The sequence below is a fragment of the Coptis chinensis genome, chromosome 8 (genome assembly GCF_015680905.1).
Source record: "Coptis chinensis isolate HL-2020 chromosome 8, ASM1568090v1, whole genome shotgun sequence".
Lineage (NCBI taxonomy): Eukaryota > Viridiplantae > Streptophyta > Magnoliopsida > Ranunculales > Ranunculaceae > Coptis > Coptis chinensis.
The window spans coordinates 66,921,713-66,940,633 of record NC_141463.1 but is presented as its reverse complement, the minus strand read 5'-3'; the positions used below and the strand labels follow the sequence as shown (position 1 = coordinate 66,940,633).

Below are 18,921 nucleotides of genomic sequence, written 5' to 3'. Positions count from 1 at the left end.
ATTTGACTTTACTGCCTGAAATACATAAAAACACGTAATCAGCATTAACTCTTATTTATTACTCGCATAATTGGTCTAAAAGTATGATTGTTAAGGGGTTAAAACTACAGTTTTGGGCTCTTATCATTAAGCTTAAGGGTTATAAAACAAACAACTTGTTACAACATAGAAGGAGTATGGTTCTTGGTGTATACTCGGTTACTTTCTTTAATGATACTACCATATTAAAGTAGTATCATACAAACCTTAGTATCAATTTAGAAACTCACTTATTCACATAGTTACCTCGTTGGAGCCAAGATCCCAGAATATTGTACTAAACAACAAAGCAAGATTAGTTATTTGTAAAATCTCACCACAGTACTTTCTGGGTCGCATTAGTATATATATTGAACAAACCCTACTTCTTAATCCAGCAATTAATCATTAAGAATAGTATGTAGAGTTACTATGTAAAATATTTTTGAAAAAATAATTAAATATGTTAAGGCACTATGCGTACTACACAACTTAGAAACCATATATTATCAAAGATATACAATGCATTGTCAAAGATAGATGGAAAGTGAAAATATTTGAAATATCACTTCAATCAAGGGTGTGTATATCCGATATTCTTATGTAATGGGGCATGGGTTGGATGGTCAGCAAGTCGATGTAGTAAAAAGTCAAAGAGCACTATTAAGAACAACAAAAGAGATGAAAGCAATTTCGAAACCTAATACTACGTACCACCTATAGCGGCATAGTTTGTATGTTAGAAAATCAAACCAAATTCTAGAGAGCTGAGGGTCTAAATGAACATAAACGTGTATGCCATAGCCCATAGGGACCTATAATGAAATGAATTTGGACGTATTCTCACCTCCATATATTTGAAGCCAAGAGTCATCAAGCTTTTATTTGTAGTACTTTATTTTCACGTTTACATAATGAGAACATGCAACATAGAAAAGAGTAAAGGAAAAGGAAATTTTTGAAGCGAAGAGAAACTGTAGTCATTTATTTAAACTCAACAGAAGTAATAATCGCATAATCACACTGACATACAAAACAATAAACATGATTAACATGATATACTAATTGCATCCAAGTCCTATTATCACTGCAATTCGTGAAAGAAACCCAAATAATGGAACAAACCCAAATTTCATTAAAACTGATATTCACACCTATAGAACAAATAATAGAACAATTATCAAGAAAATAGACTAAACTACATTAACTGAATTATGATGATTCAAGGAAATTATGATTGTTAGCACTGCAATCATAGATACGTACACAAATGAAATCCCTTACCACAAAAATCTTTATACGACTAATTTACATGTTGTATATTGCTAAACTCATATGGGTTATGAGCGAGAAGAGCAAATTTGTTTTATTTAAAACTCATTCCAAATCTAGAAATATTTTGTGGAGCCCTAGTAGTAGCAAATGCATAAAAGACTTCTTAATTAAATTTCAAATGTAAAAAAAGGTGGCGAAGTTGCATGCTTGCGACATGTTTGAGAAATATCAAATTAGAAAATAATTAGTCAAATACTATAACAACCATTAGTAAAAGTTAGTATGACAAAGCAAGATTAGAATTATTACGAAAAGACATATAAAAGGAAAAAATCAATTGCGCGCACTTTACAAATACTCTTGGACGCTTAGCATATAATTGGAGAAGGAACTCGAGTCATTGTTATATGGTTAAGTTGACAGGTATCACGACCTACGTTTCGCTAAACCAATCTTCTTTTACACTACTCCAAGCAAATAGCATGGACAGACATATAACTTCTAACTTCTATATTTAAGTGTCATTTACTTTGTTAACAATTCTTACTGTGAAGATATGTCTTAGAAAGTACTTGAAGTTAAAGTAATGCTGAGACAGCCTCATGGGATTATGTCGTCTACACAAAAGTTAAGGGGGTTGATAGCCAAGTTAGCCTATTGAACTGACCTATTATGACTATTCTTAATAATGTGTTAAAGATTAAGAAATTACCTTGACATATCTATGTTAGACACCATTGTCAAGACGGTAACTAATAGAGTCGATTACTTGGTGGAAGAGCTTTTTGCTATCGGCTTCTACAGGGATCTCATATTTCATTATCTAACTCCCATATTTCAGTGTGGGGAGTAGTTGATGTCCTTCTCCATTCACCCAAAAAAAAAATCCCTTGTCAAGGAGCAAATAGTGCATGTATGATTAAATCCACCACCACCATAATTTGACATAAATGAGGCATTCAAATATTGGATGGTTGATTTATGTGGTCCAAAATATATTTAGAAAGTTATAGATGGTATTAAAAACAACTTCCAAGACCACAAAGAACAATTGTTTTTCTACCTTATAACCTACCTAAATGAAGTTAGACTCAAAGTATCAATCAACATTACCAATTAATGAATCAATAGAATTACCAATGTGGGCATACTTACCAATCAAAAATACTTCAAAGTGCTTAGTTATTAATCTTAATATTATCTTATCTTGCAACCTTACTAATCTTAAGATTAACTAAAAATTCAACGTTTACGCTCACCTCAACACTTAGTAAGACACATGATAAAACACTTCTACAATAGAATTACCAATGTAGGCGTATTACCAGTACCGGCTCGTCCATAAGGCGAGTTAGGCGATTGCCTAAGGCCTCAGTGAAAAAAAGCCTCAAATTTCCACAAAAATCGTACTATGCAACATAAAATACCTACTAAATAGCCAATAAATCTTACTAAAAGATTTTTGGATACTACAAAACATAATACATATCCCATAAAAGTCTCCTAATAAAAGGTAATAACTCTCCTTCTCTTATGTTAAAAAGAATTTCCGAAAATACCTCAAATTTCAAATGGTTAAATTTTCAATTTTCCATCTCTATACTATATCTCCAAAAATGATAAGTCTAACCAGACCCATGAGAAACAAATTAATCAAAATAAACATAAATTTCAATCCTATTAGGCAAAGAAAACTTGCTATATAGTGTAGAATTGCAAAATAAAAAAAATGGAGTAACTGACTTAAAATTTGGTTTGGAAAAAGGCCTCAAGTTCTGAGTTTTGCTTAAGGCCTCACCGAAGCTAGGGCCGGCCCTGCGTATTACTAATAAAAAATACTTAAAGCGCTTAGTTATTACCTTGCCACTTAAACGATATAAACCAAAACAATATCTACATCAATGCTTGCTTATAACCACACTATCAATCACCTTTTGATTTGTAGCAAGTGATATTAATATCAATCCTCACTCTGAATGCACAAACAATAGCTACAAATACTCAAAACAGTTTGATATTCGTTATTCTAATGCCATTTTTTAAGTGAAATTATTATGTCCATTATAGATGCGATATGTTCATTATAAATATCATGTCCATTGTAGCATGTTACCAACGTCCGTCATACAGTAATAGTAATCTGGGAAGGTAAACATGTTAAATGGGAGGGTACATACCATGGCAGGTGAGTTATTTCACTGGTTAAAACAAAAAATAAAACCAAAAACCCAAATACCTATTTAATTAGAAACCATAGAAGAAAATCCAAACCTACTAAATGAACCTTCATCGGAATTGCGTCGCTTGAGCTACTCAACTTTGTTGGTGCTCGAAGTTCCTGCGTTCATTGTGTTAGCACACTATTAAAAAGGAAACAAACACGATTAGGAAAAATAAATTGGGAACAAATAACAGTGTAAAGAGAATTGAAGGTGAAGCCAAACCATATATAGCTACAAAGGGTTTCAATGTTTCATTTTTAATACATTGTGTAGGATTTTGTTCTAGGTTTCTAGCAATAAGGAAAAAGATAAGCCATAATTAAAGAATTATGCAAGACATTTCTACTTCAAGAGAGGAATCTCGTGAGTCCACACTACAAGAGTTGCGGAAAAACAATTCACTTTATGACTATTTTACGAAGGAATATATCATGTTATCACGTTCGGCATTAAGTACCAAAATATGTTGATTGTTCACTGTCTTGGTCAAACATTTTGAATCAATATACAATTTATTAAAGCACATTTAAGATGTTGGACTGCCAATACATAATGGACTATAGAACATTTTGAAGGTAGACCGGGCTTGATTAATACACTAAACATTTGAGAGAAATGAGAAAGAAAAATAGAATAAACCAACCATGAAAGAGTTTTACTAATGAACCTTGATAAACCCCAAACCCTTAATCTTTTTCATTTTTTCTCTCTGAAGAAGTGTAGCCACCGTTAGAAACGTATGAGATGTTTTATTTATTTTTATTTTTTTGGATTTCGGGATGGTTAAGTTACTCTACAATGAAGAAAACAAATGCACACTTTCTTAGCATATGAAGAATTTAATGGCTAAAAACCTGTTAATAAGAAAAGCGAATAAAGATTAATAAACTCTATCTACGTTCACATGAATATCTAAGAAGGGTATCAGTAGCGAGTGTGCAGTCTAGTTTAAGCAAATGTAACTGCAGGGAAGTGCTTCTAATTTTAAGCAATTTAAATCTTCCGTTTTTATTGGGTCTCTCTCAAAATGCTCTATTAACAAAACCAATAAAATTATGAGGTGACAAAAATGGAGATCACCTAAAACTAATCCCTCCAAATCAAGCCTACATGCCAGCAAGACCCCCACATCCATACCTCATCAAAAACAAATAATAAGCACCCACGCCAGATTAGGAGCCATTGAGAAGTTTAGAAGTAGAGAGTAATTAATGCAAAGAAAGTAATTATTCAAGATAAGATCAACCTTCAGCCGCAAACACATAATAAACAAAAATCATTCCCTTCGATTAATCTAAATGAATTTGCTTATCCTAAAAGCTAAATTACCAATTGCCAAATTTGCATACCCATTTTACATTATCAATAGCGAAATTTGCATATTCATATCATGTTTGTGTGTGTAAAGAAAATATATCATGTGTTTTTCAATTATTCAATGTTGAACACTTTCTTCTTAAAGAAAAAGACAATTTAAATCTTGATATGGCTTTGAAATCAAAAGTTTGTAACACCATCTAGCACTCCCGATGATTTTGAGCATATTTATGTCACCTCCCTCTAAAGCTAATCAATCGACACACAACAAATAATCAAGAAAACTCATAATTAAACCAAAAAAAATTATATATATATATGATTGAAGCTAACCTCAGTTAAGAGCCGGCCTAGAAGTTGAGATTGTCGAGAAATAATTCAAAATAGAAACTTTGAATAGAGTGTTCATACTTGATGCTTCCACTAATGGTGCAATTATTGTTAATATTAGATTGTATCAAAGCACGCAATCTTCAGGTTCTGATGAAGGATTTGAAGAAAATAAAACTATTTAACACCAAGCCTGGGCATGTCAGATCATATCAAGATACCAAACAATTAAATGCATGTAGAACACCTACATAAAATAAGTGTGCATGTACTAATAAAAATGTCTCTATTTAGTTTCTAAAGCTTCTTTGTACGAATGATTTCAACATAAATTTTACCTCCAATTAACTCATTAGAATTATATTGAAAAGTCATGCTTGAGTAAATAGAACCATAACTTACCCATCCTGGTATTAGAATTGGTTTGCAAGCAGGAAGCTCTTAACACTTTGAACTATTCAAATTGTCATCAAAATCACATCCTAAAAAAAAAGATGAAATCAATGAAGCATCTTGAATTAAATGCAAATGGGAAAACATTGAAAATAATTGGTCTAGGGCAAAAGCTTGCCGATGAAAATATGAAGAACAATTTAATTGTCATGTGCAGTATGTGATTTTTTTTTTTCAAAGCACTACTGCAGCTGCCTGGTTCGAGCTAGCATGCAGAACCGTACCCCATACAAATGTCAATGAAAATACTTACATGTCCTTGTGGACTAATTAAAATTGTAGCTCAACGTGGCATAACTTAGACTAATGTGATCTTTAAATTTAATGAGTCGCTAAGAAGGTGGATTATCAATTAAGAGTCAATTAAGAGAGTTGTCGATATTTAAATGAAGCACCAAAAAAAAGGTGGACCTACGATTTAGTATGAATAATAGCCTAATATCTTAGCTACATCATTGGGTTGACTGTGTTTTTTTGTGTGTATTTGGGGGATGACCCTAATTGCCCATCTAGTGGGGGTGGGGTGGGGTGGGTAATACTCGTTAACCCTTGACTACCCATATTTCTATCATCTTGTACTTCTGCGTACTGTGTGATTAATTAAAGGAAAACTGAAGTTATCTATGATTTTTCAGTTATCAGTAAAAGTCTTTCTCCTTCTCAACACGACTGAAGTGTTTATTTCCAATCTAGCTAATAAAGTTTCAAAATTAAATCTTATGAGGGATTTAGGAAAAATTCTTCATTATTAGTAAATGATATGGTTGTTCGAAACCGAAAACAAAGAAGTAAAAATTGCACCACGCCAAATCTAAAGCATTAGCACAATAACCTTAATAAACCAATTCTATAGCCAATTCATACGTACAGATCGATCAAGATTACTAAAGGAGATAGTTATGTCTGGAAACCCTATCGACTGTAAACAAAACTCTTTACTTGAAGAGAATCTCACTTGTAAGTAAGCAATATGCAGAACAGGTATAGGCCGCATTTACTCTAGCAATCTTCCAAATGGAAAGAAACACAAAGAAAAGGACAGAGAGAGGTGTGAGTCAATAACAACAATACTATACTTTGTTTATAGATTTCCATGTATGAAACCATTGAGGAAGAAAATTAAACATATATCAAGGAAGACAAAGTTACATGATTAAAGGATAAATAAAGAGGGGGTACCTTGGATGCCGGGTGTTTTTTACCACTTTCTAGCCATACTTTCTCCACTTATATCCATCATTCAAGACATCGACATCACTTAAGAGTCTTGAAACAAAACCTTGGCTCTCTAATTTTCCTCCTTGCCTTCACTTTCTTCATCTTCATTGCACCAACCCCAAGTTGATTATCTCCTTCATATCTATTTTTTCCTATGCTACCATCCATATATTTCTCCCCATGGCCTGAAATTACAATAACCTTATTCATGTTTGAAGTCATGAGATATTTGTTTACTAATAAGCCGAGAAGCAACCTCTTAATGTTCTTCAGGCACGTTAAATGATAAGAATCATTTGTTGTTGGCAAAGCAGGACAAAGACTCCTTGCCATTGTCTTTGTATCAAAGTCAATTCTTCTTTACGACTGTGCTTCAGACCAATTGGTTGAAAACTCTAGTATTCTATTGGTATGAAAGTCAATATTAGTCATATGATTCTTTTTCTTAACCTCAAAATATCCTCGAGTACGTGCTTCCAATAGCCACCCCACATGCTTCTCAAGTGCCTGCACTGCAGCAGAAGTATCTAATGGTTCCCATGTTTTGTCCATTATGGCTGAAACCCAGTAACTATTGACTTTAAGACAATTGAGTGAACAACTATATATGTTCTTTTGGAAGTTCATGCAAGTGAGATGTCAAAACATGTTGCAGATGCGATTCAGGATCAGAAAATTTCTCACCACACTGACAACATTTCCACAATGACCATTCCGGGTTATTTTTATCTTTTGCGAACAACAACTCTTCTTCTGACATAACCTCCCCAGCCAGTTCATGTTCTAATGGACTGAAATGAATCTTTAAATCCTGAATCAACACTTTTAAAAATGTATTCCTTTCATTAACATTCAAACCATTCCAGTAATTTTGAACCTTAAGTTTCTTTCTAGCTAAAGATGAAAGGGTACTCGGATTCACCTTTTGGACTTTGTTCTAGCATTCTTGAAGATGAGGGTTTCTGCCCTTGAGTTGAAACCATGCCAAACTTTTCGTTGAGTAAGCACACAAACTTTCATGCCTCAATTACTTCTCTTCGATCTTCAACTTCAAGACTCGACAGCTCTTGCACTTTCATGATCAATAATAACTATTTTATTCAAATTATCATCTCTTACGATTCCAGTTTCCAATTCATCCAATTTCCCTTTCATTCTAGTCTCATTCGGAAAAAGTTGAAACACCTTTCTTGTACACCGGATCGTCTTCTTGTTCCCTAGGGACTCTAAGATTGATAGCAAAAACCTTGCGTGCAAACTGTACCTGAGTCCTCCTCATGTTTGAGGTGCAATTTTCTAATCAGTTCCAAAGTTTTGCTGGTCATTGTGACGATGGAAGGGTGAGAGTGAGATTTGGGAAATGGGCGTAGTTTTGCTCGATGCAATAGTAGGGCTATTGTGAACTCTTGCTTGGTATTGGTATGGAAGAAGATAAGAGACAATCGTAGTTTAGGAGAAAAGTTAGGATTTCGGTAGAATTTGTATAAGGATTAATTAATTTGTTATTATTATTATTATTATTTTTAAGTTGAGGAGTCCATAGAAAATTAAGAATAGATTAGGGAGATTTAAATAAATCTGGGGAGGTGTCACTAATTATTATTCTATCCGATTTTTTAGAAGCCAATTATATTGCTCGAAGTGCAAAATAAAGCGATATGGTGAGGAGAGAGAATTTTTTTTTTTTTTTTTTTTACATGTTGATATTTTGGTATATAGCTATGATATTTCGATTATCGTCGATATTTTAGAATTTGCCATGATATATCGTCGATTTTTACATAGTCCCCTATGTAAAATGTCGTCATTTGGGGGATTAGTATTTACCCATAATAGGCATCTCGCATAACAAGGTTATATTATTCGTTTGTTCTAACTAAACGGGTCTACAAGTGATCAAAGTTGTTGATCTGTTACCATTTTTTGGTCTGATAGCGGGGTTGTCGTGGTTAATCAGGTGAGCTTCTTTATTCATATACTAAGCTACAACTAATGAGCTTAGTAAAATTCCGTTTATAGAAATCTAGATTTCAAATAATTGTTTGATGAAATGCCTAAAAATGAGAAACTCTTGTTGGGTGTTTTCTTACTATGTGCATTTTTAAACAATGAGATTAAGGGGGAAAAAAAGCAAAATCTTTTATTTTGAAATAATAATTAATACAACCTAGATGATCCTAACTGTCTAATGTGTATGAACATTTCTTGATCTTTTGTCTGTTATATTCTTTCTTTAGCTCTTTCGTTCCGTTGTCATTGTTAAAATCGTTGAAAGCTGTGTCCTGTGCCAATTAATTAAGTGTAGTTAGGACCTGTTGTAATGCTTTTAACTACTTAACTTTAATAGAGTATTTTTTGTTATGATCATTCAATTCCCTGTGGACAATTGTAGTCATTCTCAGTCATGTATACTTCTTATCTAATCAAGTATATGTATGCAAGGTTTGGCAGACTTTGCTATTCCTCTCATATATTAAGATTTCAGAGTCTCAACTAAAGTTTTCTTTTACAATAACAGGTCCATTTTCAAATGGAGTCTTTGCGTAGGTCACTTCAGAATTGTTTTGATCAGGCAAATATGTGTATCTTCCTGCGAAAGTGCATTTTCCGTGTGCTTTCTGTGGGCCCTATTCCAAACCACATTGCCTTCATCATGGATGGGAACAGGAGATATGCTCGTAAGGGCAATGTAAATGAAGGGACAGGTCACAGGGTTGGGTTCCTGGCTCTCATGTCGATGCTCAAGTATTGCTACGAACTGGGAGTCAAGTACGTGACTGTGTATGCCTTCAGCATTGACAATTTCAGACGGACACCTCAAGAAGTCGAAAGTGTGATGGATCTGATGCAGGACAAGATCGAAGATTTGCTCAAAGAAGAGAGCATAGTGAAGAGTTTTGGAATTAGGGTGCATTTTGTGGGAAATCTGCAGCTCTTGCGTGAGTCTGTAAGATTAGCTGCTAAGAAGGCTATGGCTGCTACTGCCAATAATGATAAGTGCGTTCTTTTTGTCTGTATAGCGTATAGTTCTACAGATGAGATTGTACATGCTGTGCAGGAGACTTACAATGAGAGAAGGTCTGAGATTCAAGAATTGAAATCTAAGGAGGTCAACAAAGATGCAAGTAGAGCAATTAGGCAGATGATTGATAATGAGTGTCCTATTAAGTTGTCTGACATTGAGAAGCACTTCTATATGGCTATGGCCCCTGACCCAGACATCTTAGTCCGTACATCTGGTGAAGCCCGTCTGAGCAATTTCCTTCTATGGCAGACTACGTGCTGCTACTTGTATTCTCCTTCTGCTCTTTGGCCAGAAATCTCCTTACGGCACCTGGTGTGGGGAATATTGAGCTACCAACGGGTCCAGCCTTATTTAGAGAAGAAAAAGAAGCAATTGTGAAACTTATGCATGTAGATTGTTTTACAGGATTGTGGTATGGTTCCACTGTTTGTAATCTCTTTCTGGCTGATCTTGAGCTGTGATGTACAACTGGAACGGATTTTGGCGAAGTTGTGGAAAGAAGTTTTCTGTAGGCTCCAGTCGCTGGTTCTTCTTCCAAGAAAGACGTGATCCAGGTTAATGTATATTGATTGTGTACGTTTACTGGTAACTGTATCAGTTTTATTTCCTCTGTTGTTTTACTGAATGGCTACAGACACAGAGGAGTCTGTACCCAAAACCCAATATGCTCTTACAGTGACAAGAGTGCAGAATCTTTTCTTCTTCAGTGATCCCATAAAAAAAAATGTTTCTTTTTCTTCATTCTTCTACTTTTTCCATTTAAAGAAAATATACTTTTAGGCTTTTAACATGAGGTTCTGTGGTAGGGAGGGACAGTATACGTGATCAGTCCTATCTTTATCAACATGGTAATTATTTTACCGTTGGTGTGTCCAACTTGATCCGCGGCGTGATATGGTGGATGGAATGATATCTGGAATTTATCTTCAGAAACAAAAGACAAATAGTATCCAATTCGGAAGAGTGTTTGTTTGTTGTCAGTTGAGACAATCATTGCGTTAAAAGCACAGAATGATTGCCAATTTGCCATATTAACTCGTCAATTATTCCTTTGTTGCAAAAATCAATCTGCCGCCACCGAGATTTTTAACCAAACATTTAGCCTCGGCCCAAATCCAGTAAGGATTACAGTATTATATTTTGGACAACAAGTCTCAGGTGCATACAATACACATAAAGTCATAAAATAAATAGGAAGAGCATATAAACCAACCCACTAGTGTGCAAGAAATGAAGATGATGATGAAAGATCGTTCAAGATTCTTCTTCTTCTGGAGCTCTGCTTTTTTCTTTTTAATCGTTTCATTCTTTCAGGTGAGTTTTTCCATCTTCATTTCTTTTGACTATTTTTATTATTATTATTATTATTATTATTAATGACTAACTTGTTTGTTTCTTTAACTAATATTTGAATTTTGCCTGGTATCTTGCCAAAAGTATTTCATTTCCCAATTTTTTCTTCTTCTTAATAATTGTACTGGTGCTTGGGACATCTATTTTTCCCTATCAAGCTAACTTCTCATATCTTGTGATTCATAATTGCAGATAATGTTTCTTATGCATTTAGTGGGAGCAGACGTGCCGGATATTACAATGTAATGTTACTTATTAGGATTGTTCCTTCATATACAAATTTCAATATTAATTAATACAAGATGAGACATTGCACACTACAGTTTTTGGAGGGAAAGTGCACACTTTTTATTGAGTTATGATGTTTAGTAAAACAAAACATGCCAGTTTATATCTGCTATCTAAAGCACTTAATGTAGAAAGTAGGTTTTAATTACTTTAGTTTGTAATATCTTGTTTGAGACCCCTAGATATATGATGAACAAAATGGTAAAGTACTGTGTATACCTCCATGCAAACAGAATAGGTAACTTTCATACATATAATAGTATAGTACAAGTTATGGTGCATTCCTTTGACCCCTAATCTTTGTGTATTTGTTCTTCTTGTTCCTTACAGTCAAAGGAATATCAAAGGATATGGACTTGAGTATGATTGTGAGCAATGCGTCAACAGCAAGGTTTCCTTCTTCCTATGCCTTTCAATTAATTTTTAATGTACTTTCAAAACCGTTGGGAATCATTTCGTCTAAACTCTCAAATTTGTAGAGAGGCACAAACAATATATATTACCGGATCCTGGGTCAGACATGTTGTAGGTACACACCTCACCACACACGTGGAGGTGGAGGTGGAGGTGCACACAAGAAAAACAAAAACAAGAAGAGAAATATAGTTGAGAAAACTTGAACCTGTGCCTTGTGGATTGATGTTGTAAGTTCAGATAGAAATTTGTGAAGATTGAATGCTTGAGAGCTGAGATATGTAGAAATAGTACTTTTTCCATTACCTTACTAGTTTCCTGCTATATTTTTCTTTGGGGATAGTGTGCGATAATGTAAACTTGCTCCATCTTGTTTGCTGTATGAACTGTATGCCATCTGTGCAGGAGCAGTTTTATAACAAAGAACGTAAATCTGGAGAATTGGACAGCTATCTCTTGGAAGAGGTACTAAATAATCCATTTTCACACACAATATTGTTGTTTAAGTTGCATTATGCATTTTGGTAAAATCATATGCAGGACATTGACATAATTGCAACATACACTGATGCTTATGGGGTTGTTCAAATAAGTACAGTCAAATCTAAGGATTTATCTGCTTCCTGGGTCTGGCAAAACCCTGATAATAAAAGCCATGATCAACTGTACAGTGACCAGGTATTATCATCAAATGTCCTCTTCGTCTAATGTCTGATATGCTTGTTTATCCGTCTCCATATGGTTTAAGGAACTGTTATGCTTCGTGTTGGCTAATATTGGCATCGTATGATTCTTTTTATAACTCTCACTGATTCTTAGGCAAAGGACTATCTGTTCCAGCCAGGAATGAAAGAAACAGAAGAAAGCTCAGCGCCCACTGATAAATATCGAGCTGGGGAGGAAACAGTGCAATATCAAGAAGAAGCTCCAACTAATCCATTGAGGCTTAAACGTCGGGTGAATTACGTTATTTTAGTTCATCTCTCCATGCATTTTGATCAACTTATGCAAGTTTTTCTAAAAGTTTCTTGTACTGCAGCAACTTTGACAAGAAAGGAGAGAAGCTCGAAGTTCTGAACTCATGCAATTGGGCAAGGATGCTGAAACTCTGATGCAAGCTGAAGCCATTGAAAGGTCAAAAAGGTTTAATACCACAGTCAGGGGAAAGTACAGTATATGGAGGAGAGATTATGAAAATCTGAACTCTGATTCTGCTTTGAAACTCATGCGTGATCAAATCATAATGGCCAAAGCATATGGCAGCATTGTAAAAATGAAAAATGAGATTGGTCTGTATGATTCTCTTGTAAAACACATCAAAGAAAGTCAACATGCTATTGGAGAAGCAAGTTCAGATGCTGAGCTACGCCCAAGGTACTGGTATTCAAGTTTGCGTGTTTATCACATTCTATCTTCCTCAATACTAATATGGGTCTGGTCCAGGGCACTTGATCGAGCAAAAGCAATGGGCCACATTCTATCTCTTGCCAAAGACAAGTTCTATGACTGTTTTGTCATGGCAAGGAAGCTAAGGGCCATGATTCAGTCAACTGAGGATACTATAAATGCACTGAAAAAGAAAAGCGCATTCTTGATACAGCTTGCTGCAAAAACTCTTCCTAGACAGCTGCATTGCCTATCTCTTCGGCTTGCAAATGATTATTTCTTGCAGGACTATGGAAGCACAGAAATACAAAACATAGAAAAGATAGAAGATCCGACTCTCTACCACTATGCCATTTTCTCTGATAATGTACTTGCCACATCTGTGGTTGTAAATTCTACTGTTTTACACGCAAAAGAACCAGAAAAACATGTCTTCCATATAGTTACAGACAGACTGAACTTTGCAGCTATGAAGATGTGGTTCCTTGTCAGTCCTCCTGCAGGTGCCACAATACAGGTTGAGAACATTGATGATTTTAAGTGGCTGAATTCATCTTACTGCTCAGTTCTTCGTCAACTTGAATCTGCTAGAATTAAAGAGTACTATTTTAAAGCAGATCACCCATCCTCTCTGTCTGATGGGTCTGACAATCTCAAGTATAGGAATCCCAAATACTTGTCCATGTTGAATCATCTAAGGTTCTACCTTCCTGAAGTCTACCCAAAACTAGATAAGGTCCTATTTTTGGACGATGATATTGTAGTTCAGAAGGATCTAACACCTCTGTGGTCTATCAACCTGCAAGGCATGGTCAATGGTGCAGTGGAGACTTGTAAAGAAAGCTTTCATCAGTTTGACAAGTATCTAAACTTCTCCAACCCAAAGATATCTCAGAACTTTGACCCAAATGCCTGTGGGTGGGCTTTTGGAATGAATATTTTTTATTTGAAGGAGTGGAAGAAGCAAGATATTACTTGAATATATCATCATTGGCAAGACATGGTATTTGTCCTAACCTTGTACTTTTCCACATTTTACTTTCCTCGAGTATAAAAATTGTGGGTTACCTGAAATATTGCATGTGATGTATATGGTATTTGTCATGAACGTTGTTAAATTAAGAATCTAAGATAGTGCATCAGAATTGTACTATTTTATTATCTTTTTAATTGCTCAAATGACTTGCTGGGTCTACAACGTTCGTAGAGCAAGACTGTTTATTTCCCCTTCCGTCATATAATGTACATCAGCTGCCAAAAAGCATCATATTCATCAACTATAGTTTTGTTGTTTTTGTTTGTTTAGCACTTACTGACATAACCTTTTTTCCCCCTTAATGTTCTATATTGTTGAAAGATTGCAAAAGTAAAAGATCTCATACTGTCGATATTTCAATTAAGCCATTATTGTTGCATTAGATGATCATCATTGATCATGATGAAGAAATCATCCTTGGCTGGAATCAACCCTCACGTCATCCTTTCTGCATCACAAGTTTATGTGTGTTTTTTTTGTGCTCTTGGATGATAACATCATGTTTACTGATTTTTTGTAGTTGCAGTTTCTCATTTTAAAATTATTTGTGTAGAATGAAGACCGCACTCTTTGGAAGCTTGGGACACTGCCCCCTGGACTCATAACATTTTACAACCTAACATACCCACTGGATCGGGGCTGGCATGTGTTGGGGCTTGGCTATGACCCCGCACTTAACCAAACAGAGATAGATAATGGAGCAGTTGTACATTACAACGGAAACTACAAGCCATGGCTGGATCTCGCAGTCACCAAATACAAGTCCTACTGGTCCAGATATGTAATGTTTGATAACCCTTACCTTCAGCAGTGCAACCTTAGTGGATAGCGACTTTTTTTTTTTTGATTGTTTGTTGTAAATTTGTTGTTACTATTGTGCGGAATAGGCCTCTATAGTCCTTGGAAACATCTACAAATTGTAAGAATGTGCTACATGGGAGATATCTGTGTGAACGCAGGATCCTGAGAAGCCACTATACATACATGTATATAAATGGTATACCATTTCACGGATCATACCAACAATATCCATAATTTACGTTTCCTGTCAGAAACAAAGATTTTGAGTCTTTAAGATTTTAGTGGTGTAAGGTGTTCACCCACTCTTTCAGCTGCAAACAGAAAGCTTCGAACGTTGAGAAGAATGACCCTTCATGCTTCGTACGTCCTCGGTATAAGATTTTGTTTCAACGTTAGCTGTCAAGAGTCGAGACAAAGTTTTGACTTCCATTAGAATTTGATGATAAGCGGTCCCTGAGGCTTTCTTTACCACCTTGGCATGCGTTTCTCAAACATTCTCTCCACAACTTGAAACAAAAGATCAAAGAATTATCATTTCAAGGACACTGGCAAAATGTACTTACCCATTATCTTGAACTGAAGAAATCCGAAGACCCAACCTTATTTCCTAATGTTTTTAAGTCATGTGCAAGCCTTCATGGCTTAAAAGAAGGAACCTCTTTTCATGCATGTGTAATTAAGCAAGGTTTGAAACCATACACTTCTATTGGAAATTCCATTATTAATTTTTACATGAAATGTGGGGCCATTAATTCTGCATTGAGTGTTTTTGCTTGCATGGTGAACAAGGACTCAGTTTCTTGGAATATTGTGATAGATACATGGGTGTCTTGGTATATGTTTGTGAAAGCAAGGGGTGAAGTGTTTGAACCCAATGTTTCGACTTTGGTTCTTGTTCTTCAAGCTTGTCGCAATCTTAGAGCTATTTATGAAGGTCTGGGCATTCATGGGTTATTGGCTGATATTTCTGTCCAGAACTCATTGTTGGGGTTTCACAGTGAGTTTGGTGGATTGGAGTTTCCGAGAAAATTGTTTGATGAAATGCCTGTGAAGGATGTTGTTTCATGGAGTGTGATGATTGGGGCATATGTACAAAGTGGAGAAGGTCTGGGTGGGTTTCTTTTGTTCAAGGAAATGCTCTCTGGTAATGGGGTTGAACCTTGGAGATCCTATTAAATGCAAGTTCACCATTCCAGGGTGATACGATGGGGATTTGAAGCCAATGAGTTTGTGAAAAATGCTTTAATTGATGCTTATGCAAAATGTGATCTTGCTGAACTAGGTTGGAAATTGTTTCGACAAATGGAGAGAAGGGATACAATATGTTGGAGCACCATGATCACAGCCTTCTTACACTCTGGCAAACCTGAAACAGCAATATCCCCTATTCCAAGAGATGACTCTGTTACAGGACAAGTTCAATTCGATTACCATGTTGAGTGTACTGGAAGCTTGTGCACTTATAGGCTTATAGCTGACTTAAGATGGTCAAAATGGGCCCACGGTTTATTCGATGTAAAATTTAAAGAATTGTAGCCCATTCAAAAATTGGACATCAAAGACCATTAATACTGAGTAGTCGAGAATGCTCTTAATGAAACACGTCAGCTACCTTTTTTCTTTTAGATTGACACCTCAACTTTCCGCAGGAAAAAATTGAAATACACGCCCTTTTGTACGCATAAACAAACTGAACGAACAAAAAACTGAAGAAAGAAAAAATAAAACCTATCCTCCCCAAACTCTCTCTCTCCCAAAAAAATGGTGGCTGTCATTCTGCTAACATCTCTCAACTCACCCAAAACCAATTAGCTTGAACCAAGAAAAAAAACACACACACACACATCATTCGTGCACTTCTCATTTTTCTTAAATTCCTTTTCTAAAATTCAAGGTTGTTCTTTTTGCTTGAAGAGATTAATGAGTATAGCATTGGATCTTTACCTATTATTATTCCAATTCATATTCACAGCTATTTTAATCGGTATTGGATTACTTCACTTGCTTAAAACCAATGCTTCTTCATACTTTCTAGGCGACGCCAATTTCCAAGAACAAGAAAATAATAGTAATAATAATGTGTGTCGTTGCTGTTGAAAGCAGCGATGGTGGTGTTTGTGGTGCGTGTGGGAAAGCTAGGAGTAGTAAGAGGTGTTCTGGTTGCAAGGTTGTTATGTATTGGTAATTTTTCTTTATCTTTTTTGTTAAATTTCGTTTCTTGATGGTAGGAATTTAATGCACATTGTGTTGTTCATTGTAATATGTGTCCAACTTTACTGTTGTGGATTAGGAACACTAATTTGATTGGGGGAAAATTAAGTTTGGTAGTCTGTTATGTTAACCAAGGGGCATCATCATTACTGGTTTAATAGTGTTACAGAAATCTTTGTAATATGTTTCCGTTAACGTGGCGGCTATCGTTTTGTTTTTTCAGCTCTCATACTTGCCAGTTGGAGCATTGGAGATCAAGTCACAAACAAAAATGTCAGGAGCTCAAAAAATTTGGAGGTCTAAGTGCAAAATCAGATATCAGTAGCATTGGTGGAAAAGCTTCTTGTTGTGATGGTAAATCTACTAAAGAATTTCCACTGATAAAGAAGGTAAGTGTAACTAGCTGTCATTATATGAATTTGTATTGGCAGTATTCTCCTTCAACAGTGAGAAACTCATTGCTTTGCGTAATTCACAGGTTTTATTTCCTTATGAAGAATTTGTGAAGCTCTTTAACTGGAACGACGTGAGATTCCCCCCTTGTGGCCTTTTAAATTGTGGGAACATGTCAGTGTAAGGGTATGAGTGTATGACAATCTATTCTCCTGTGATTGGATGATGCTAACTTTTCTGCTTTCACTGTGCAGCTGCTATGCCAATGTTGTTCTACAATGTCTACATTAAGAAAAAAAACTCATATTTCTTAAGGGAGATAAATGGATATGTTATCTCTCTATCGCTTCAACTATTGGTTCTCAGTTCAATCTTGATTTCAATCATCCATACCCACCAGGTACACTCTTCTATGAATTTCATATTTTAAAATCTCTGATTGAATTCAATTTCAGAATTCAACAATTGCACATCATTTGTTTTCAGGGGGGAAGTAATGGACCTGGTTGGAGAAGGGGGAAATTTAGTTAATCTGAACTAACTATGAAAGCAATTAAGGACATGGATTTTGAGACTATGACTTGGGTAATTCTTTAAAACTCTTTTTTGCTGTTTTCTGTATCGGTTTCTCTAGCAAAATACACAACTGATTGGTCGGACAAGCTCGCCTATGATGCGCTTGGCTAACGGTAATTCACTTCTTTTCATTTCAGAAAGATAAGTTTCACTTTTCTATAAATATTTAGTCCAATTCACTATTAAAACTGACTAGCAATGGATGACACAAATATAGCTTCAATGCTTGCATTAGATTGTAATGGCTACTACTGGACTGGATACAACGTGGTTATGTTGATCCACCCACTTGAGGTAGCCATATATTGGACTAAAATCTTTTTGGTTTATCTCTACACTCACGATGAACCCTTGCTTTTGGCCGTTGCTGGTGAAGTTGAGAGTGTTGGGTTCAATGTTGATTCTCATTCCACTAGGGGACTCTAAAATTGCTTGATAGATGGAATTGTCATCTCCAACATTCGTGACAACCCTAGTGAAGTTCTTTACCATTGGGAAAGTAGTGACGTTTGAGGCAGTCAACTTCACAAGTGGTGTTGGTGCAGTCAGAGTTGTAACTAGACAATTCCGTTCTAAACACATGCCTAGAACTTAAATTTTTTTTA

General features: G+C 35.4%; 1 protein-coding gene, 1 long non-coding RNA gene and 2 pseudogenes across 4 annotated transcripts; 3 read left to right on the top strand and 1 right to left on the bottom strand.

The window, feature by feature from the left end:
* Window positions 1-3,384: 3,384 nt before the first annotated feature.
* On the bottom strand, window positions 3,385-7,020 carry LOC147482541 (uncharacterized). Its single transcript, XR_015204670.1, has 4 exons — window positions 6,795-7,020; window positions 5,565-5,644; window positions 5,166-5,312; window positions 3,385-3,631 (listed from the first exon to the last, which is right to left on the bottom strand). It is a non-coding gene; the product is annotated as an uncharacterized LOC147482541 (long non-coding RNA).
* A 1,612-nt stretch (window positions 7,021-8,632) lies between these two features.
* On the top strand, window positions 8,633-10,599 carry LOC147482540 (dehydrodolichyl diphosphate synthase CPT3 pseudogene; annotated as a pseudogene). Its single transcript, XR_015204078.1, has 2 exons — window positions 8,633-8,790; window positions 9,352-10,599. The product of XR_015204078.1 is annotated as a dehydrodolichyl diphosphate synthase CPT3 pseudogene (transcript).
* A 134-nt stretch (window positions 10,600-10,733) lies between these two features.
* LOC147482539 (putative galacturonosyltransferase 3) lies at window positions 10,734-15,352 on the top strand (annotated as a pseudogene). The gene is made up of 9 exons (XR_015204077.1): window positions 10,734-11,172; window positions 11,404-11,453; window positions 11,830-11,890; window positions 12,319-12,378; window positions 12,454-12,591; window positions 12,733-12,870; window positions 12,953-13,287; window positions 13,357-14,302; window positions 14,889-15,352. The product of XR_015204077.1 is annotated as a putative galacturonosyltransferase 3 (transcript).
* Window positions 15,353-15,480: 128 nt separating this feature from the next.
* Window positions 15,481-18,921, top strand: LOC147482538 (ubiquitin carboxyl-terminal hydrolase 19-like). The gene is made up of 5 exons (XM_086576608.1): window positions 15,481-17,317; window positions 17,571-17,736; window positions 17,826-17,914; window positions 17,995-18,140; window positions 18,227-18,921. Exons 1-4 carry the CDS (start codon window positions 17,214-17,216, stop codon window positions 18,029-18,031), a joined length of 396 nt encoding a protein of 131 aa, XP_086432734.1. The 5' UTR covers window positions 15,481-17,213; the 3' UTR covers window positions 18,032-18,140; window positions 18,227-18,921.